At 42.1% G+C, this 21,065-nt stretch overlaps 1 protein-coding gene across 1 annotated transcript in view; it reads left to right on the top strand.

Moving 5' to 3' along the window:
* The window catches only part of LOC139761212 (cell adhesion molecule Dscam2-like), an 81,830-nt gene that overhangs the window by 531 nt on the left and 60,234 nt on the right, over positions 1 to 21,065 (top strand). The window contains exons 2-4 of the mRNA XM_071685255.1: positions 2,266 to 2,422; positions 4,156 to 4,317; positions 11,046 to 11,195. Of these exons, the coding sequence (XP_071541356.1) occupies positions 2,266 to 2,422; positions 4,156 to 4,317; positions 11,046 to 11,195 (469 nt within the window). The remainder of the gene's footprint in view (positions 1 to 2,265; positions 2,423 to 4,155; positions 4,318 to 11,045; positions 11,196 to 21,065) is intronic.

The raw sequence follows: 21,065 nt of genomic DNA, 5'->3' as shown, positions 1-21,065 counted from the left end.
AACTATATGATACAATGTAGGGTTCATCGTAGACTGTATCACTGAAGAATGTACATTTTTCGTTGATGTTTGACATCCCATACATCAACAGAATTGCAGACCTTTGACGTAGAGGGAAAGAGGACGAGAGAGAGAGAGAGAGAGAGAGAGAGAGAGAGAGAGAGAGAGAGAGAGAGAGAGAGAGAGAGAGAGAGAGAGAGAGAGAGAGAGAGAGAGAGAGAGAGAGAGAGAGAGAGAGAGAGAGAGCTTTAACGAGACACAAGATCATCAGTTGTGACACACAGGATGTAAAGTGGTTCCAGCCCATAACTTCGCCACTCCGAAGCCAGGCGGAAGGCGCTACCCTGGTGTCTACATTCTTCCCCAACACGTACAACCATCGTCCAGTTATGACTGAAATCCTGGAACAGAGCTACCAGGGGCCGGCCAGAGACCTCTGTGTCCAGCGGTCCAGGCTGGAACATCGCCTGCCCCACCGTGTTCCATGACTTATTCCAGGAGTTGTACATAGTGGACGTTGTGAAGAACTAATTCATGTTTTGGTAACGCCAACGAAACGGTCGACAGTCTTAGGTTATTGTATAATAGAGTGAACCATATTGGCTTCATGGAAGCATTGCTTTCTGACTCTTAACTCTTCCAGGACTTAATGAAAACTGGATCCTGATTTGATGAAGTGGGGAACACAAGCAAATGTGTGAACCAATTCTTTATTGTCTGGTCGAAAATCGACTTAACTAGAGAGATCCATGGAACATATCGAGAAGCAGTTGGATGAACTGAACATTGTACATACAACACACTCTCTTATAGTGAACAGAACACTCTCTGTATAACACACTCTCTTACAGTGCACAGAACACTCTATATAACACACTCTCTTACAGTGCACAGTTGGAGTCGTGATCAACACCTAGTAAACACTGTCCACTTTACCATGGGTCGTCGTCCCACACAAGCGATGGCAGACTTACTTTAAAACAACAATTTCCTGCGTCATCAGGAAGCCGCCAGCCTCCCGCCAAGACCCAGGATCTGACCTGATTCGTCCCTTAACGAGGTTGTTCGCTGTGTCGGTCGCTAGGGCCGAGGAGGATATACGTCACCCGTGACGTAGCGGGCGGAGTGAAAAGCGACAGTGATTGGTCGCAGGGATATACACGTCAGACGTGACGTCGGAGGCGTGGGTAAGATGCGAAAGTGATTGGTCGCCTCTCGTATGTCCCATGTAAACACCAGCCAACACGATGGATCACTCCTCTTCTCCTTGTTTACTGAGAGACAATTGTTTGAGACATTCTAGCAGTGCTGGCAGGAGCAGCACAGGCCATTTGATCACTTTTAAACACAGACAGACGAGTTTCATGATTCCTTGATCCCTCCCTAGTCCCCAGCTGGTGTGTAGAGCATTATACAAGTATCCCCAGTCAATTCAGAGTGTTCCTACAGTCAGATACACAGCAATTCTTTCGTTTCTCACACCAACCCGACACTGAATACGCAGCCTGTTACAATGGACGCATGTTGTCAAGAATGGTCAGTTAATGGCCCTCTTTATCCACGACCATCAAGGTAACGCATTACTAGAAGCTGATCATGACAGGAACGTGAAGTGGTGATGTGTTTTGAGACGATTTAGTTACCCATGGTGGAGGGTCTTACGTTGTAGGGAAAAGATCTGTTGTACCTTCTGGCCACTCGTTTGGAGAAGGAATTTCGATACGGATTTGGTCCTACCACAAGAACTGATCCACCTTTTATCATTTTATCCTTGTGGTAAACAGCTGTTGTACGTCCAGATGTCCAAAACACCTGCTACGTCAGGGTTGAAGCACTCGAACACACACCCACCTAATTACCTGCTTCATCCGACGCATTTGTTTCAGTGTTAAGATGAACAGAACATTTCTACGATTGCCTGGAAGAACGCATACGATTATTTAAACACCAGAGTCTCCTCGCTTCCAATTGTTCTCCGCGTCTACACTAACTCCTAGAACCAGGAACTTTCTAGACATGTTCATGGTGAACAAAGTGAACACATGTAACGAGAGATGAACTAATACTAAGATGGTAGAACAGGTTTCATAACTTGGTTATTTGTGTTTAAAAACGTCATCATCATCATCTTCATCATCATTATCATCATTATCATCATTATCATCATTAGCTTAATTATCATCATTAGCTTCATTATCATCATCATCACCATCATAACAATCACCACCACTCACCCTCCCTCTCTCCCTCTCTCTCCTCCAACAGATGGAAGGCCTCCGACAGGTGTTGGCGAACGGGTCGCTTCACTTCCCTCCGTTCCCCGCACACCTGTACGACACAGATGTTCACACAGCCACCTACACCTGCAGAGCCACCTCCCCAGCTGGCACTCTCCTGGCCACACCTACCCTCGTCCACGCTGGTAAGTTGTGGCCCAGGTACCAGGTGTTAGAGACCTAGTGTTGTGGCCCAGGTACCGGGTGTTAGAGAGCTTGTGTTGTGGCCCAGGTACCAGGTGTTAGAGAGCTTGTGTTGTGGCCCAGGTACCAGGTGTTAGAGAGCTTGTGTTGTGGCCCAGGTACCGGGTGTTAGAGAGCTTGTGTTGTGGCCCAGGTACCGGGTGTTAGAGAGCTTGTGTTGTGGCCCAGGTACCGGGTGTTAGAGAGCTTGTGTTGTGGCCCAGGTACCGGGTGTTAGAGAGCTTGTGTTGTGGCCCAGGTACCGGGTGTTAGAGAGCTTGTGTTGTGGCCCAGATGGCGGAGGTGTGGTGTCAGATATTACAGATATACATTACCTGTTCCTCCTGTATTAGAACTCATTAATCGTCCCTGTGCAACGGGTGGATATATAAACAGTATATGTATAGGATATGTATAGCATGTATAGCAAATATATATATATATATATATATATATATATATATATATATATATATATATATATATATATATATATATATATATATATATATATATATATATCAGTTGTATACAGTGTTATGTATTATAAGCATTGCTTGCCATTATTAGGAGAGAGAGTGAGAGAGAGAGAGAGAGAGAGAGAGAGAGAGAGAGAGAGAGAGAGAGAGAGAGAGAGAGAGAGAATGTTCCAATATTCATTTGTCAGAAGGAAGTATGGAAAACAGATATGCAAATAAGATGGTGATCGTGATTAACCATTAAGTTGAAATTATTGTTCAACAAACAACAATAACTGAAATGTGCAAATGCAATAATAAAAATACCGAAAGTTGAAGGATTTAATGCTAATTATTTTGTTATAGTGTCGGATTTGTATTGAAGGCCCTACTAATGTTTGCTCTTCATGGCAATGTGAATGTTTATGATCAATGTTTATGATGGTATTCAAGAGTAATGTTTATGAGGTTTAATATGAGGATCCATGCCACATTTTACACCAATATCTATGTCAGTGTTTGTACTTGTGTTTATGCCAGTGTTTATGGCTATGTTTATGCCAATGTTTGTGATAGTGTTTATTCCCTTGTTTACGCTAATGTTTAGTGCTCATTAGGACACCATTGGCAGGAGCTAATTGGCAATTTCCTTTTCATCTTGAGTAGGAAGGCAAGGAAGCCACCACGACCCTGAGGCGTCTCCTAAATGATGGAGTTTCCCCAAACAGACTTCCCCAGAGACGGTCCCCCCCAGAGAGGGTACCCCCAGAGAATGTTCTCTAGAGAGGGTTCCCCAGAGAATATCCCCAGAGAATGTTCCCTAGACAGGGGCTCCCCAGAGAATGTTGCCTCAGAGGGTTTTTGTTGTGTTTTGTTTTGTTTACACCTGTAGTGAGGGGGTGTAAAGAACAGATGTGATCAGGTAACATTAAACAGGTGTTCATCAATCCCATGTCAGATGTGCTAGGAGAAGCAGGCAACAGGTGTTCCTGTGATGGCTTGCAGGTGTGACTCTGAAAGCAGGCACCCTATTCATGTACTTCTCGACAGGTTTGGAAGGTGTATTACACCTGTCTTTTGGCAGGTGTGATTGAAGAGAACCAGGTGCAAGTGTCTATCACAAACAACTAAACAGATGCTCCTATCTCCCTCGACAGGTGTGATGGATGAAATCGACTCGCAGGTGTAATTTTCAAACCTCTTAACAGATGTTCATATGTCTCTCTCTCTCTGCACAGTTGTCGTGGGAGAGTATGAGGTGCAGGTGTACGACCAGCTGGTGATGGCAGGTAACACAGCTGTACTCAGGTGTGCTGTACCGTCCTACGTACGGGAGTATGTCACCGTTACGTCTTGGCTACACGACAGTTCCTTCAATATCTACCCATCCCTGCACGGCGGTGAGTGCTCTCTCTCTCTCTCTCTCTCTCTCTCTCTCTCTCTCTCTCTCTCTCTCTCTCTCTCTCTCTCTCTCTCTCTCTCCCATGTTAGATTTGTGACAGATGGCGTGTATCACTAACCCATAACACATAACAACACTACACCATCCGGCTGGAAGGGGGGGCGGGTAGCCCCTCACGCGATACACTTCATCCCTTGTGGAAACGTTTTATTTACACATGATGTACTTCGAAAACGTTCGTCTGTTTTCGTTGGTGTAGTGAATATGAGGGTGTATTGAAGGAAAACGTGTGCGAAAAGATTCCATTTCGCTTGTACTGTATGATTCACGTTTGCGGTTTTCTTGTGTCGAGGATGTAATGAAGGTGTCGGTGTAGTGGAGATTTATGTGTAGTGAAGATGTGCAGTGAAGGTGTGGGTGTAGTGAAGATGTGTAGTGAAGGTGTGGGTGTAGTGAAGATGGCATTTTGATGTGAACTGTATAGTTCAGGTAAAATGGTCGTCTGTGACGAAAGAGTAGTTCACTGAAGATGAACCATATAATCAAGAAGGGCATGTAGTGAATATGACCTCTGACCTGAATCCCAGAAGTTTACTGAAGATGACCTTTTCTTTTTGACCTGAGTTACATAATGATCCAAATTCCCATTTTCGGCATAACAATGATTGGAGTTTATATAACTTTTCAGGTAAATAGCCGCTCGATTTTCTCCTGTATCTGATTTTTTTTCTTTTTTTTTTTTACATCACAGGATATTTTTCTGTGTCACGGGCTTCATTCTTCCACTTGGGAGAGATTTTTCCCGTCCCTCGGGAATAATTTCCCTCACTAAGGATTTTTCTCCCGTCCTCACCATGAAGCTAATGTTTTCCCATGGGTAGTGATATGGGGTTCCTTTCTGTCCAAGTAACAATGTGTGGGGTAATGTGTGGGTAATTAATGTGTGATTAATCAACCAGTAGGATACAAATATAGAGTCAACTATTAAGATATCAAAGTCGACCACTAAGATAACAAAGCACTTTAAGGCATATTTTAGGTCGGGAGTCAATCAAAAATGTTATATTCCTTGTTTAGCCAATTAGGACACAAGAGATTTTTAATCACGTAGGCTTCGTAATGAGGGAAATGGAAAAGATTGATAATGGCATAGTTTTGATTCCGTGACGCTAGCTGGTTAAGGATTTATATGTGGTTAATTAGTCTGTAAACCTTCTAGCTTTTACGGTAGTTATGTAGTTCTGTATTTTTACATGCAGCTCGTGTGTGTGTGTGTGTGTGTGTGTGTGTGTGTGTGTGTGTGTGTGTGTGTGTGTGTGTGTTTTAGCCTATTTTATTTACCTGTTATCAACTTTACAGGGAGGGACCTATGCACTCGTGTGTGCATGTGTTTGTGGACAGGTCAGGTGTGTGCATGTGTGTTTGTGGACAGGTCAGGTGTGTGCATGTGTGTTTGTGGACAGGTCAGGTGTGTGCATGTGTGTTTGTGGACAGGTCAGGTGTGTGCATATGTGTTTGTGGACAGGTCAGGTGTGTGCATGTGTGTTTGTGGACAGGTCAGGTGTGTGCATGTGTGTTTGTGGACAGGTCAGGTGTGTGTGCTCCCGTAATGTCAATACTGTCACAGGTCAGGTGTGTTGTGCTCTCGGGTGCTATTAATATCACAGGTCAGGTGTGTGATCCCGTAGTGCCAATACTGGCACAAGTTCAGGTGTGTGTGTGTGTGTGTGTGTGTGTGTGTGTGTGTGTGTGTGACCATGTGTGTTATAAAGGTCATTTTGTGAATGTTTGGTTTGTGTATGACGATATTATTTTGTTTTTAACATTTGATAATGAAATATACACAGATTATATTTTCCTGAAAGCCTCATAATTATGTTAAGAAGTAATGGAGTTAGAGAATCAGTTTTATGACCCACAGATAATGTAATTACCTTGAGAAATAATGAAACAGAACCTGCATCAAAATATCTTTTTATAATGGTGGCGTTTCTTGATCTCCATTATTGCGCCCCCTATCTTGATTTTCCTGAAGGCTCCCTCTATTTTGCTCTCTCCCTTATGGCTCCCTCTATCTTGAACTTCTTGATGGCTCCCTTCATCTTGATCTGCTTGATGGCTCCTTGTTCAGTTTACATCATCACTCCTGGCGACAAATTGTGGGATCAAAGTAGGGGAGGATTTTCAACAGACTCTGAGACAGATCTTTGGGAAGTGGTGCTTGTGTCATATCAGCAGGATGTTCCAATGCGTAGATGAAGTCCTCTCTCAAGCTCGAGTCTCCCTTCATGTACTCCAGGAATCTCATGGTCATGTGCATGAGCCGGAGGTTCTCCACCTGCACAGTGTCGCCGAGGACAGGTTGTGTGGGTAGATACCTGGAGCTGCCGAAGTCAATAAGCTTGGTGTACACGTTGTTTTCGACACTGTGCACCATCACATTACCATCATGGAGATCCATGTGTACAATCTTCCGATCATGCAATTCCTGGACTGTATGACAGGCCTGAAGCAGCCCTCTCAATGCGATGGAATAGTCCTGATCCGTGAAACACCTACCAAGAGTTTTCCCTGGGCAGTATTCCATGACGAGCCCCATAGGACCCTTCGTAATGCCGTACATCTTGGGAACCCCTTGAACGTCCCTCAGCATGGACATAATCCTAGTCTCGTAAGCAATCCTCATGATGGAAGGGTTGTAGAATCTCTTGACGGCTACGTCTATAGTCTTTTCCTCAACAGCCATCTTGCCTCTGTACACCTGACCATTCATTCCTTCTCCTAACTTCCCGCAAATTTTGACCTTGTCTCCTTCTATTACATCTACGGTCTGGAGGAATTTTTTTAATCCGCGTCGGAAATTAATCTCCTCCCCCCATGTGGAGTGTCGTCTGGAAAGGATGGAACGGTTGACGAACGATACAAGTGAAGGTTCCTTAACTGGAGTGAAGCATAGGCTAGATGCAATCCTCACTGGAGTCAGTAATGCTCCTGTTACACTAGTCCTACCCAGGAAGGACTCCCCTGCCTGTCGCAGGACTTGCCTGCCCAAGGCTCTTGCCGACATCCTGAAGAACATCCTGAAAGATTTGCTTGTCAAGGATTACTTGATGATTATGTGTGAGAACCTCAGGTCACCTGCTGTGTCTTGTGAACTTGGAGGTCGTAGATCTTATATTTGAACCCAAAATGAGCACCCATCATCTATCAATATCCCACATGTAAATAAAGTGAAGGCCAATTTAGTTCACTACTCATAGAGTAGTTGAATTATCCAAAGTACGTATGGACAAGGGTGCTTGTTGTTGACCACGGTCATCACTACTGATGATTGCTATACTCTATAGCACTTTAAAAAGTTAAGAGGTATAGCAGAAGATATTTTTGTGATATACAGTAATCCTGGAGATAGGGGAGAAAGATACTGCACACGTATTCCATTCTTGTCGTAGAAGGCGACTAAAAAGGGGAGGGAGCGTGGGGCTGTAAATCTTCCCTTACTGATTTAGGTTTCCAATAGAAGGAAGAGAAGGAGAATGAAGGGAAAATAAGGATAGACGGTAGATAAGATACTTTGGTTTTAAGGGAGACAGTATCTAAGATACTTCCTTTATTCTTTGGACAATAATCAATTATACTTTGATGAAGACAGTAGAGAAGATACTTTTAATTCAGTGAAGATAGCAATGATTTGCTATTGTTGTGGTAAGCAGATATGATACTTTTCATTATCATGGTGGTAGGTAAGATACGTTTTCTGTGAAAATAGTAGAATATGTAGTTTTAGTCGTAGTGTAAATGGATAGTGACGTCCTCTCTCTCTCTCTCTCTCTCTCTCTCTCTCTCTCTCTCTCTCTCTCTCTCTCTCTCTCTCTCTCTCTCTCTCTCCATGTGCCACTTATAATTGAAGGAAAGGGTGTCGGAAAACATGCCATTTCCCTTGAATTTTAAGATTCAAGTCTGTGGTTACTTATGTCAAGAGTGTAGTGAAGATGTGAGTGTAGTGAATATGTGTAATGAAGATGTGAGTGTAGTGAATATGTGTAGTAAAGATGTGTAGTGAAGATGTGGGTGTAGTGAAGATATGGGTGTATTGAAGATATTGGTGTAGTGAAGATATAGGTATTGTGAAGATGAACATATAGTGAAGATGAGCATGTAGTGAAGATATGGGTATTGTGAAGGTGAACATATAGTGAAGATGAACATGTAGTGAAGATATGGGTACTGTGAAGATAAACATATGGTGAAGATGAGCATGTAGTGAAGATATGAGTATTGTGAAGGTGAACATAGAGTGAAGACGAGCATGTAGTGAAGATATGGGTATTGTGAAGATGAACATAGAGTGAAGACGAGCATGTAGTGAAGATATGGGTATTGTGAAGATGAACATAGAGTGAAGATGCGCATGTAGTGAAGATTACCTCTGACCTGATTCCCAAGAATGGTCCAAACTCCCTTTTTCCGCATACCGAAGATGGGAGTTTATATAACTTATCAGGTTAGTCTCTGTATTTCTCCCTGTCTTCCAATTTTTGTCCTGTATCTGATTTTTTTTTTTTTACATCACAGGATATTTCTCTGTCTAACTAACTGACTTTATTTTTCTGCTCGGGAAACATTTTTTCCCGTCCCTAGGCATTTTTTCCCATCCTTAAGGATTTTTCTCCCGTCCTCCCTACGAAGCTTATGTTTTCCCTTGGATAGTGATATGAGGCTCCTTCCTATCCAAGTTCTATGTATGGGTAATGGGTGGGTAATTAATGGGTGATTAATCAACCATTAGATACAAATACAGGGAAGGGAAATGAATTGAAAATAAGGGTAGACGGTAGATAAGATACTTTTGTTTAAAGGAAGACGATATCTAAGATACTTCCTGAGTACTTTGGATAATAGACACTTATACTTTGATGAAGATAGTAGAGAAGATACTTTTAATCCAGGGAAGACATTAGGTAATTTCCTATTGTTGTAGTTAACAAATATGATACTTTTCATTATCACTGTGATAGACAAGATTCTTTTACCGGTGCTAAAATGGTAGAATATATGGTATTAGTCGTAGTGAAAATAGTAGAAAAGTTGGATTCATAACATAGTAAATAAGATTTCTTCATTCCGATGGATACAACAGATATCTTATTGGATAACTGAGAATAAACGAGAAGTTTATGTTGAATGATAGAATATAGTGTAGGTAATATAATCATGTCCAGACTATAATGTCTTACTATCCTGGTGTTAACATTATTAATGTTAAGTTTAAAACGTTAAAAGGAGGCCAACATACCAAATGGTAATGTGATACGAGAATCATAAATAATTAACATATCATATGCATTAAAAGCGTCGTCATTAAAATGCTATATATGTAATTAGTCTTAGCAACCTGCATCACATTTTAATGTTAATGTTAAAAGCTGACACGTATATCATAACCACTTTAGGAGAATTTTCGTAAAAGAATTAGAGGAACTTTACTTGCATGAAGAATAACGAAAGTAGTGGAAATACTTGTTCATAAGATATGTCCTTCATCTCAGGATATAGACAATGTACAAACTTCTTTTCCGTAGTTTTATATCAGTACTTTTGACGACGCTAAGAAGATATCTATTTCCTAAAACAGTCCACATCTATTTGTTTCCCAGGAAATATAGCAAAAGATATATATATATATATATATATATATATATACAGTATTATTGAAGGATATAGAAATATTTCTCTCACGACCAACCTTATCTTTCTCTCCTCTCCTGTGTGGACGCCTCCTAGCCAGCCAACCAACTTTCTTTTTGATATTTTCTATAAAACTCCCACGAAGAATCTTTCCATTATAAGTCGCAGTTCATACCAGCACTTTCCCTCGCTTTATTGAAGGACTTTATACCACCATAAGTCTGTTGTGAGGCGATGGGGCCAGGCCTGGAAGCTGAAATGTACAGGGAGTTGGGGAAAAGGGCGATTTTAAAGACGAACCAGCGACTCTTGGGTGGATAAACAACAACAATTTTGGAAACCAGTTTTGTAAAAACGAGTCAACGAGAATAATTGAGACAAACTGTATTACAATCTGGAAGAATATTACATATGGAAGTACACAGAAGACGTCATCAGTTCATACCGTACATGGAAGTCGGATGTTGGAAGAACGTCTTGGAAATCGCACAAATAAAGAAGGGTAAGAGAGTGCAATGGGGTCGGCCATTGCGCCGGTCTGATGGTTCTTTTCCCAGCGTGTGGGATAAGGTCTTATGCCGCGAGGTTCACACTAGGGGGCCACTCAGCGCGCCTCTTGAACTGCAAGATGCTTTTAACACTCTCTTGTCTCATATATATATATATATATATATATATATATATATATATATATATATATATATATATATATATATATATATATATATATTCTTTTCATACTATACGCCATTTCCCACATTAGCGAGGTAGCGTTAAGAAGAGAGGACTGGGCCTTGGACACTTACGTCCCTCCCACTCCCCCCTCCTCTCTCTCTCTCTCTCTCTCTCTCTCTCTCTCTCTCTCTCTCTCTCTCTCTCTCTCTCTCTCTCTCTCTCTCTCTCTATCTATCTATCTATCTATCTATCTCTCTTCTCATGGGTACGTATTCGTAGGTTGCTATCAATCTATCGATCTATCTGTGTGTGTGTGTGTGTGTGTCTCCCCACGTTTAGCTCCCCGCTCTCTCCTCTCCCCAGATGGGAAGTACCACATGACAGACGACGGGGAGCTCCATGTGCTGGAGGTGGGCCCGCAAGATGGTCTCTCCCGCTTCCAGTGCCGCAGTCTGCACCAGCTGACCGCCCGCAGCCAGCTCTCCCGCACCCCGGCGAGGATCATCATCACAGGTAAGCCGCACCCGCACCCGCACCCGCACCCGCACCCGCACGAGCTTAGGGGTAGGTAGGCCGCAGCCTGCACCAGCTGGGGTGGACAAACCACCTCCTGCACCAGCTGGGGTGGAACAAACCACTGTCTGCACCAGCTGGGGGGGAAGAAACCACCGCCTGCACCAGCTTGGTGGACCAACCACTGTTTGCACCAGCTGGGGGTGGAACAAACCACTGTTTGCACCAGCTGGGGGTGGAACAAACCACTGTTTGCACCAGCTGGGATGGAACAAACCACTGTCTAGACCAGCTTGGTGGTGGAACAAACCACCTCCTACACCAGCTGGGGGTGGAACAAACCACCTCCTGCACCAGCTGGCTTTCGGTCGTCCCAGCTACCAGTATCACCAGCTGAGCTAAAGCTGTGTTACAACACAGTTTCCTGTCGTGTAGACCCGGGCGATGCTGTGTTAATAACCTAGTCTCCCCTGTGGAGCAGGCCTGCCTGATGCTATATTATAACAAAGTCCGCCATGGCTCGGGCTATGTGATGCTATATTATAACGTCGTTCCCCTGGGCCGCTCCCAGCTGGACGGGATGGCATCTTCTTGCCCCGAGTCTCATCTTATGCATGAGGGGCGTCATTCTTGAAAGGTGGGTACGTGAGCGACGCCTCTATCGTTCCCCGTGTTGGCTCTCGCTCTTGTCCCTAACGAAATTTCCCCGCGCTTTTATCCTCTCTCTCTCTCTCTCTCTCTCTCTCTCTCTCTCTCTCTCTCTCTCTCTCTCTCTCTCTCTCTCTCTCTCTCTCTCTCTCTCTCTCTCTCTCTACCATCACATTCTTCAATATGTGTTTTCTCCTGACATATTCCTGTTCATATATATTCTAACAGACTTCCTTTCCGTCCTATGTCATCGTTTATGATACTGAATCGTGTTTTCGCGCGTTTTAATCGCCTGTAATGGCCATTATCTCTCATTGATATCATCTAGAATGACACCATCTGCAAGATTGGCATTAGTAGTTAGACTAGACACATCTGTTTCTGACCCGAAGCTCAAAATCCATATTGTTCGACTCCAAAGTGTTTTTTATATCAAGCAGTTGATAATTCTATAAGGAAGTTCCTATATATGAAGTTTTATTAAGTATCTGATAAAAGATCTAATGCATTATGGATCTGCGATGTTTGTTCTTATTTCTTTGTCGTTATATTTAATCTAAAGAAGATAATTACTTCTTGTTAATCAGTTCTAAATGAATCTGTTCGATAGATGAGCTTCACCGGTGTTGATGAGTGTGTTTCCGGGAGTATTTCTGGCTTATTCACAGTTTTTATTAATGTTTCTATATAGATACAGTTTGTCCAACACTTTGAACACGACGGTACGACCCTTGAGCATGACGGTACGACCCTTGAACACGACGGTACGACCCTTGAGCACGACGGTACGACCCTTGAATACGACAATAAGACCTTTGAGCACGACGGTACGACCCTTAAGCACGACGGTACGACCCTTGAGCACGACGGTACGACCCTTTATCATGAGGCCACACCTTGGAACTGAGCCTCAAGGATAAAGTCTTATGTTGCGTCATCACACTCAAGGGTCGTACCGTCGTGCTCAAGGATCGTACCGTCGTGCTCAAGGATCATCCTTGTCGTGCTCAAGAGTCGTACCGTCGTGCTCAAGGGTCTTATTGTCGTACTCAAGGGTCACACCGTCGTGCTCAAGGGTCGTAACGTCGTGCTCAAGGGTCTTATTGTCGTATTCAAGGGTCGTACAGTCGTGCTCCAGGGTCGTACCGTCGTGTTCAAGGATCGTACTTGTCGTGCTCAAGGGTCTTATTGTCGTACTCAAGGGTCACACCGTCGTATTCAAGGGTTGCACTATCTTACTCAAGGGTTGCACTGTCTTGCTTAAGGGTCGTAACATCATGCTACGGGTCGTAAAGTCGTTCTCAGAGTATATAACAACCTTGGTGCCGTAATTCCGAACCTAAAAGTTGTGAATCGTTTGAATGTCATTACGAGTATATGATGACATCTTCACTATTGTTAAATGTGAGTAAATAGCTGTATAACTTTGGTTAACATTATTTATAAAGTATTACTCCTTTATATAAGTCAACATATTCTTATTTCTGTCCCCCATCACCAGAGGAGAAAGTCTCGTGTCAATAAATATGTTAATTTCATATAAGACGATATACCTTAACTTTCCAACCCAATTAACATCTTCACTATACAGCGGTATCAACAGGACAGATTTAAGTTATCACATATTATAAAAGTTGTGTCACCCCAAAAATTACCGTCAATTCTTGGGCAGAAGTTAGATTAAACCACACTGGAGGGCATTTAACTCCCCTGGGGGGGTGGGGGGAGGGGGAAAACTTGCGTAAATAGAATAGTACAGCGGGTTTTATAAGATGGGGGAGTCTTGATATACGGTATAACTTTACATATTAAGAAAACGAACAATGAAATTTAGTGAAGCGTAACAGCGTTTGTGGGATTACATGGGCTCTGAGGTGGAGCTAGTGCTAAACTTTGGCCAGTTCAAGTGTTCGAATACCGTGAGACAGTAGAAGACTGTGGTCTCGTTTTCTACCGCTTGGAGACCATCTCCCGCTAATGTAGGAGACATGTAACACCCTGCTCTCCTACCTCTTTATTCGTACATCATCTCCCGCAATGCTGGAGACTCAAAAAAAAACGTAACGTAACACTGATAATACAAAGACTGCCAGATAGCACCAGTCTGCTGAAACATCCGCAAAGAAAACGCTTTTAGGTTCTGCGTCAATGGTTTGCGTCAGGCGTGGCGTATACATGGAGACTGCAGCCAGCTGTGGCCAGCTACCCTGTGGCCATCTATATGGGTAAAGTACCACACACAAGAGCCACATTGATTGGGGATGTCCACAAATTATCTTCACAAATTCATATCGTAATAAAAACATAACGAAATACGTTATAGTAATGCAATTTGTAACACGTAACAAAAAATGCTTTTTCAAAGATTCTTTTGACGTATGTTGGACATATGTATAGAAAGTCTGATTGAATTCATCTTATTGAAAAATGATCCAGTATCATCCAACTGGAACGTACAAAAATTAACAGGATCTAACGCCTGAAATTGCTGCCCCTCACCCCACCCCTCCCCCCCTTGCAAACACAGCCTCACAAACACATCCCCGACCCACACAAATACACATTGCACCACACCCCTTATAACCAGACACCACCACTCCCTCCATCTCCATGCTGTCTAAGTAATTATTTTGCTTGTTTATGTATTTGTTTAACTTCATTACTGTCTTTACCTTCTTGTATATCACCTCTCCTCATCTTCACTATCACTTTCAAAGTCTTCTCTTCTTCCTCCTCACCATCAACACCGTCTGAATCTTCACTATCTTCATCATCTTCAGTCCTGAAGTCATTGGTGATGTCACTTTCTTCACTACCTCCATCATGTTCAGTTCTACAGTCATTTTCAGTTTTGATTATCTTCACTATCTCCATCATTTCAAGTGCTACATTCACTTTATCTTTCATTATCATCACTACACTACGTCATATTCACTCCTACTCTCGTCTTCATGTTCATTTTCTTCACAAGGTTCATATACCACACTTTCTTATTCATTTTCACTTCCTTCACTATCTTCACCGGTCATGATCACTTCACTGTCTTCCTTTACCACTAATGATATCACTACAATCATTATCTTCACTATCCCACATTTCAACAACTTGCTAATATCCTTTGACCTCACTCCCCTGACAATGTTCACACCTCTCTCTCTCTCTCTCTCTCTCTCTCTCTCTCTCTCTCTCTCTCTCTCTCTCTCTCTCTCTGCATTATCATCTTCCCTCACTATCCTCGCATTGTGAGTGACAATGGCCTCATGAATAAGTTATTCTGTCTCACAAGGGAAGGAGTTACAGCTGCTCAGAATTTTATGTGTTTCAAGAGATTTACTTCCGCCTCACAAGACAGATAAGAGAGACTTTAAGAATTCATTCCATTATTATCTTTTCTTTAATCATTTGTTACGTTGTTGATTATAATTTTTTTGGGGGGGTGGCTATTTTAGGCTACCACCACCACCACCACTGTTAATATCATCACCACCACAATCATAATCATCTCCAACACTACCACCACATCTCCCCCACTAGCCCCAACAAGATAAAGTCCTCCTGCTACACCTCCAAGCTGGACAAATAATAGTACTTTTTAACGCTCTTGTTGCCGTCTCGAGACGAACGTGAAGTCTAAGCCACCTTCCCTCACTGTATGATTCTGGCCATATTGTACTCCTCTGTTTATAGGACATATTGGACCTTTTATAAGACATATTGGGTCTTTTATAAGACATATTGGACCTTTTTAAGACATATTGGACCTTTTATAAGACATATTGGGTCTTTGATGAGATATATTGGACCTTTTTAAGACATATTGGACCTTTTATAAGACATATTGGACCTTTGATGAAACATATTGGACCTTTTATAAGATATGTTGGACCTTCTATATAAAAGACATTTTGTAAGACATATTGAACCCACGGGAACGAAGAAGAATACAAACCCTCTTCCTTCCGTGTCAGAACGCATTTTGTGGGATCAGATCACAATATAATGCTTCCAGTATGATCCTTCCTCATTTCTTTCTCACTGTGTAAATAGTATATGATATAATCAGTGTTATGGTAGTGACACACACACACACACACACACACACACACACACACACACACACACACACACATACACACTCACACACAGACACACACACACACACTCACACACACACACACACACACTCACACACACACACACTCACACACACACACACACACACACACACACACTCACACACACTCACACACAGACACACACACACACACACACACACACACACACACACACACACACACACACACAAACACACACACATACACACACACACACACACACACACACACACACACACACACACACACACACACGAGTGTAAAACTCCCTCCCTCGTACTATAGAAATAGGTAATTACACTCACTTACATCCATCTAAATGAGGTTCCATAGCCCTAGAGTGTGGGGGGGGGGGGCGAACCAGGCAGGAGAAGTGGAGGGAAGTGGGGTGGGTGAAGTGGGGAAGTGAAGGAGGAAGTGAAGTGGAGGTGCTGTTTGAAAGAGATCAATGATGATGGTTGAGGAAATTTATCTATATAAATCTATAGCTAGAATTTACATTAACTTTAGATGTTAGTTTAGATTTAGAAGATAGATCATAGCATTTATGGAACAAAATGTATATGAGTTTGGTGTTCGCTCTATATCTTGACTACAGAACAAAATTTATATGAGTTTCGTGTTCTCTCTATATCTTAATTTTTCAAATGTTGTTCTGCTGTTTGAAAAGAACATCTTATCAGCTTTTATTATTTTGTTCTTGAATAACATTTTGGCCTTGTGTTGGAGAGTCGTCTGCAACACTCAGTGTGGCGTGTTGGAGAGTCGTCTGCAACACTCAGTGTGGCGTGTTGGAGAGTCGTCTGCAACACTCAGTGTGGTGTGTTGGAGAGTCGTCTGCAACACTTAGTGTGATGTGTTGGAGAGTCGTCTGCAACACTTAGTGTGGTCTTGACGATAAAGATTCATATATATTGAGTCACTTTCCTCCCTCAGTGTTGGTGCAGTGTTGGTGTTTAGAGTGTTCGGGGCTGGGGTTGCTATAATGCTGGTGCTAGTGTTGGTGTAGTGTTGGTGCTAGTGTTGGTGCTAGTGTTGGTGCTAGTTTTGGTGTAGTGTTGGTGCTAGTGTTGGTGCTAGTGTTGGTGCTAGTTTTGGTGTAGTGTTGGTGCTAGTGTTGGTGCTAGTGTTGGTGCTAGTTTTGGTGCTAGTGTTGGTGCTAGTGTTGGTGTAGTGTTGGTGCTAGTGTTGGTGTAGTGTTGGTGCTAGTGTTGGTGCTAGTGTTGGTGCTAGTGTTGGCGCTAGTGTTGGTGCTAGTGTTGGTGCTAGTGTTGGCGCTAGTGTTGGTGCTAGTGTTGGCGCTAGTGTTGGTGTAGTGTTGGTGTCAAGCATGCAAGCCACGTACATGAACCTACTTTTCTCCTAGCATTTCCTCCATTTGTAAAGCTACCTAAAGCGTTAATATAAATGATAGAAAAAAAAAAATACGTGAAAAATATAAGTGAAAAAAAATAATTTAATTAACATCCCGTGCCGAGAGAGGGGGGAGGGGGGGGGGATAGACTGCTTGGCTCCAATCAGAACTTCTCTGATTGGCTACTTGCGTCGCCCCAACAGTCCCGACAGATCTGTAGTTTCCCCAGACAATTGTAAGTCGTTAACGAGGTCATTCCATCGTTCCTAATTGATATCAAACTTGCGTCGGCCGCTGGTGTTGTCGTAATGGACTGAAGTAAAGAGAGTGATTGTTGACGGAGCCCAAAATGGCGTATTTTATAAACGCCTGTATCTCCGACCTCTCTACAGGTGTCACTTATTTCATATAGAGAATCTGATCCTACATCTCACGGCCTAGTAAGATTCGGTTCTCTATCCTACGCAATAGAGAAGATTAGATCTCCTATTCTATAAGATATAGATTCTATTTTATTTCTAGCAGTATTGTGGGCGGCTTGAACCTGTGTCCTTTGAAGGATTTGATTCAGTATCTCGTAGAATACAAAGTGATTATTTCTCTGCGAAAGGTATCTGATCCTTTACGCCACGTTACATAGGCTTTACAAATATATATCTCACAGGATCTAGAGACGTAGAGATGAATTAAGGGTAAATAAGGGAATGGATTCCTTTCCCTACCAATTTTGCAAGATCCATTTGGCACTCTACAAGGGTTTGATCCTGTATCCCTAGTCTATAGAGAGTTCGAGTTTATATCCCTGCATTCACAGGATACTGGATTCTACATTTCTACGACAGTATTCCACTATAGATTCGGGACATTGGGATGAAATCTTCTCTCTTAGAGTACATAGAGGATCGAATTCTGTATTGCATTGGACTTAAGGGATCTGATACCTACCCTAACGTGTTGAACAGAAAGGATCTAATGCTACAACGCACTGGGCTTATAGAATTAGATCCTGTATCTCATTGGACATAGAGGACTTAATATTTTACCTCAAGAATACAAACAAAACTAATGTCATACTTCAGGAAATATAAGGGATGAGATGTTATATCCCAAGGGATACAGAGGATCGGATACTAAGTCCCACGGGATATAAAGGATCAGATACTGTATCCCAACGGATAGAGAGAATTTGGTCCCATATCCCATGGGACATAAAGGATCTTACCTTAAGTTCCTTGCTGGAGAAAAGGGAAAGGGGGGGGGGGGGGGTTCAGGACACCCTCTTGTACAAAGACTATTGAAAACTCTTCCCATTTTCTACATATTTAGTCCATTTGTACAAAATTTTCATTCCAGAATTAATGCTGGAATTTAGGAAGGACTTAAACCATCCCCCCTGTAATACGCCGTGACGTCACGAGTTCTTGTATAACCCTGGATTAAGACAGATGTGTAAACTCACGTGCTCTCTCCACGAACGGCTTTATCAAAGACCTTTTAATGGATTCGACGGGTCAACAGGTCATGAAAGGTCAACTGGAAATTATTTAGGAAATTCAAAGAAAAATAGTAAAAGCAACTGTGATATATCTAACACGAGGTATGTCTGTTTTTGTCGTCTTTCATGTGTTTCTCCGTCGTTTTTGAGGTCGTCTGTGGTTTAGGGTACGTCCACACCTTCAACACGAGGATACGACCCTTGAGCACGACAACACGACTCTTTGTTAGCATGGCCTGACCTTTGACCTGACCTTTTAAGGGAATATGTCAGAGGTCAGATTATCATAACCAAGGGTCGTGTTGTCGTGCTAAAGGGTTCGGAAACGTCACACTCAAGGGTCGTACCGTCACACTCAAGGGTCGTACCGTCACACTAAGGATCGTACTGTCACACTCAAGGGTCGTACCGTCACACTCAAGGGTCGTACCGTCACACTCAAGGGTCGTACCGTCACACTCAAGGGTCGTACCGTCACACTCAGGGGTCGTACCGTTACACTCAAGGGTCGTACTCAGCACTCAGGGGTCGTACCTTCGTTCTCAAGATAGATCTAAGCTTAAGCTGTTCTGAGGGTAAGACTGGAAAGCTTATTCCACGTCTTCCATTAACGATCAGTTTATCACGCGAAAATACACACAGTCAGTACATACATACATACATACATACATACATACATACATACATACATACATGCATAATACATACATACATACATACATACATACATGCATAATACATACATACATCTACAGTGATGGTGTGGTAGGGACAATACATCATCACTACAACAATGTAAACCTGATAATACAAGCTGCCGATTTAATTAAGATCAAGTCTTATATCTGGATTTACTTTAAGATTAAGTCTTATCTGGATTTACATACAATGTAACAGTAAAGTCGATTAATATATATATATATATATATATATATATATATATATATATATATATATATATATATATATGATGTATGCTGGTCTTTGCAGTGGGACTTCAGGACAAATGTTCTGTGTTTGGCGTGTGGATGATACATCTAGGGCATTGAGGGAGACTTGAAGTAGGTTGAACTGGTGTGTATAACATTGGTAAAGATGGATGGCATCCAAACCACACACGAGAAAGTGTATCTCATCCATTCCTGAGGGTCGGAGTTTTATATGGTGGTGTATGTCTGTTACAGTGGAGTTTAGAGACTAGGGTTGGGTGGCAAGGCATTTGTATAGCACCCGTCCAGTCATTGCAGTGTGAATGTGTTTTGTTAATGTTGGGTTTGTTTGGTGAGAGGGGAATTGTGGGTGTAACTTGCTGAAGTGAGAGGCAGGGAGGGAGAGGGAGAGAGAGAGGAAGTTTTGGTTTTTCCGCGAGGCTGCTGGTTCATTACTGAACACTGTGTGGATACACAACAGTAGTCAGATTTACTCATATATATATATATATATATATATATATATATATATATATATATATATATATATATATATATATATATATATATATATATATATATTCTTCCAAGGCTCACTTATAATGGTGCCTCTCAAAGACATACATTTATACGTAAATACATAAGGAATTCACACACACACACACACACACACACACACACACACACACACACACACACACACACACACACACCGTAGACTTATGATAAATCACTGTTCATCACTGTTCATCACTGTTCTTCCACACAGTTCAGAGTGTTCAGCACTGAACGTCACCTCAACTTTAAGTTCATGAGTATATTTCCTCCTATTTCTATTGTGTATCATATATTTTGTGGCTAAAGAATTGAGACGTTAGCGTTGCTGAAGTATACTCGTGTGAAGTAGATTCGTGTGATATGCTCATGTTAATCTATATATCATTGAATTACATATGTGAAGTATAGTTACACATGTGTGAAGTATGGTTACATATGTGTGAAGTATGGTTACATATGTGTGAAGTATGGTTACATATGTGTGAAGTATGGTTACATATGTGTGAAGTATGGTTACATATGTGTGAAGTATGGTTACATATGTGTGAAGTATGGTTACATATGTGTGAAGTATGGTTACATGTGTGTAAAGTATGGTTACACATGTGTGAAGTATGGTTACACATGTGTGAAGTATGGTTACATATGTGTGAAGTATGTATATCAAAATATTACGTGTTTGTTACGGAATTTAACTTGTTTATGTTAACATGAATCTTGTGTTAAATTAGGTTATAATGTACACTTGGGGGAATGTTAAATCACTTATGA

The sequence above is a fragment of the Panulirus ornatus genome, chromosome 39 (assembly GCF_036320965.1).
Source record: "Panulirus ornatus isolate Po-2019 chromosome 39, ASM3632096v1, whole genome shotgun sequence".
NCBI lineage: Eukaryota > Metazoa > Arthropoda > Malacostraca > Decapoda > Palinuridae > Panulirus > Panulirus ornatus.
Note: the sequence above shows the minus strand (reverse complement) of the source record. Positions and strands in the feature narration are given on the sequence as shown.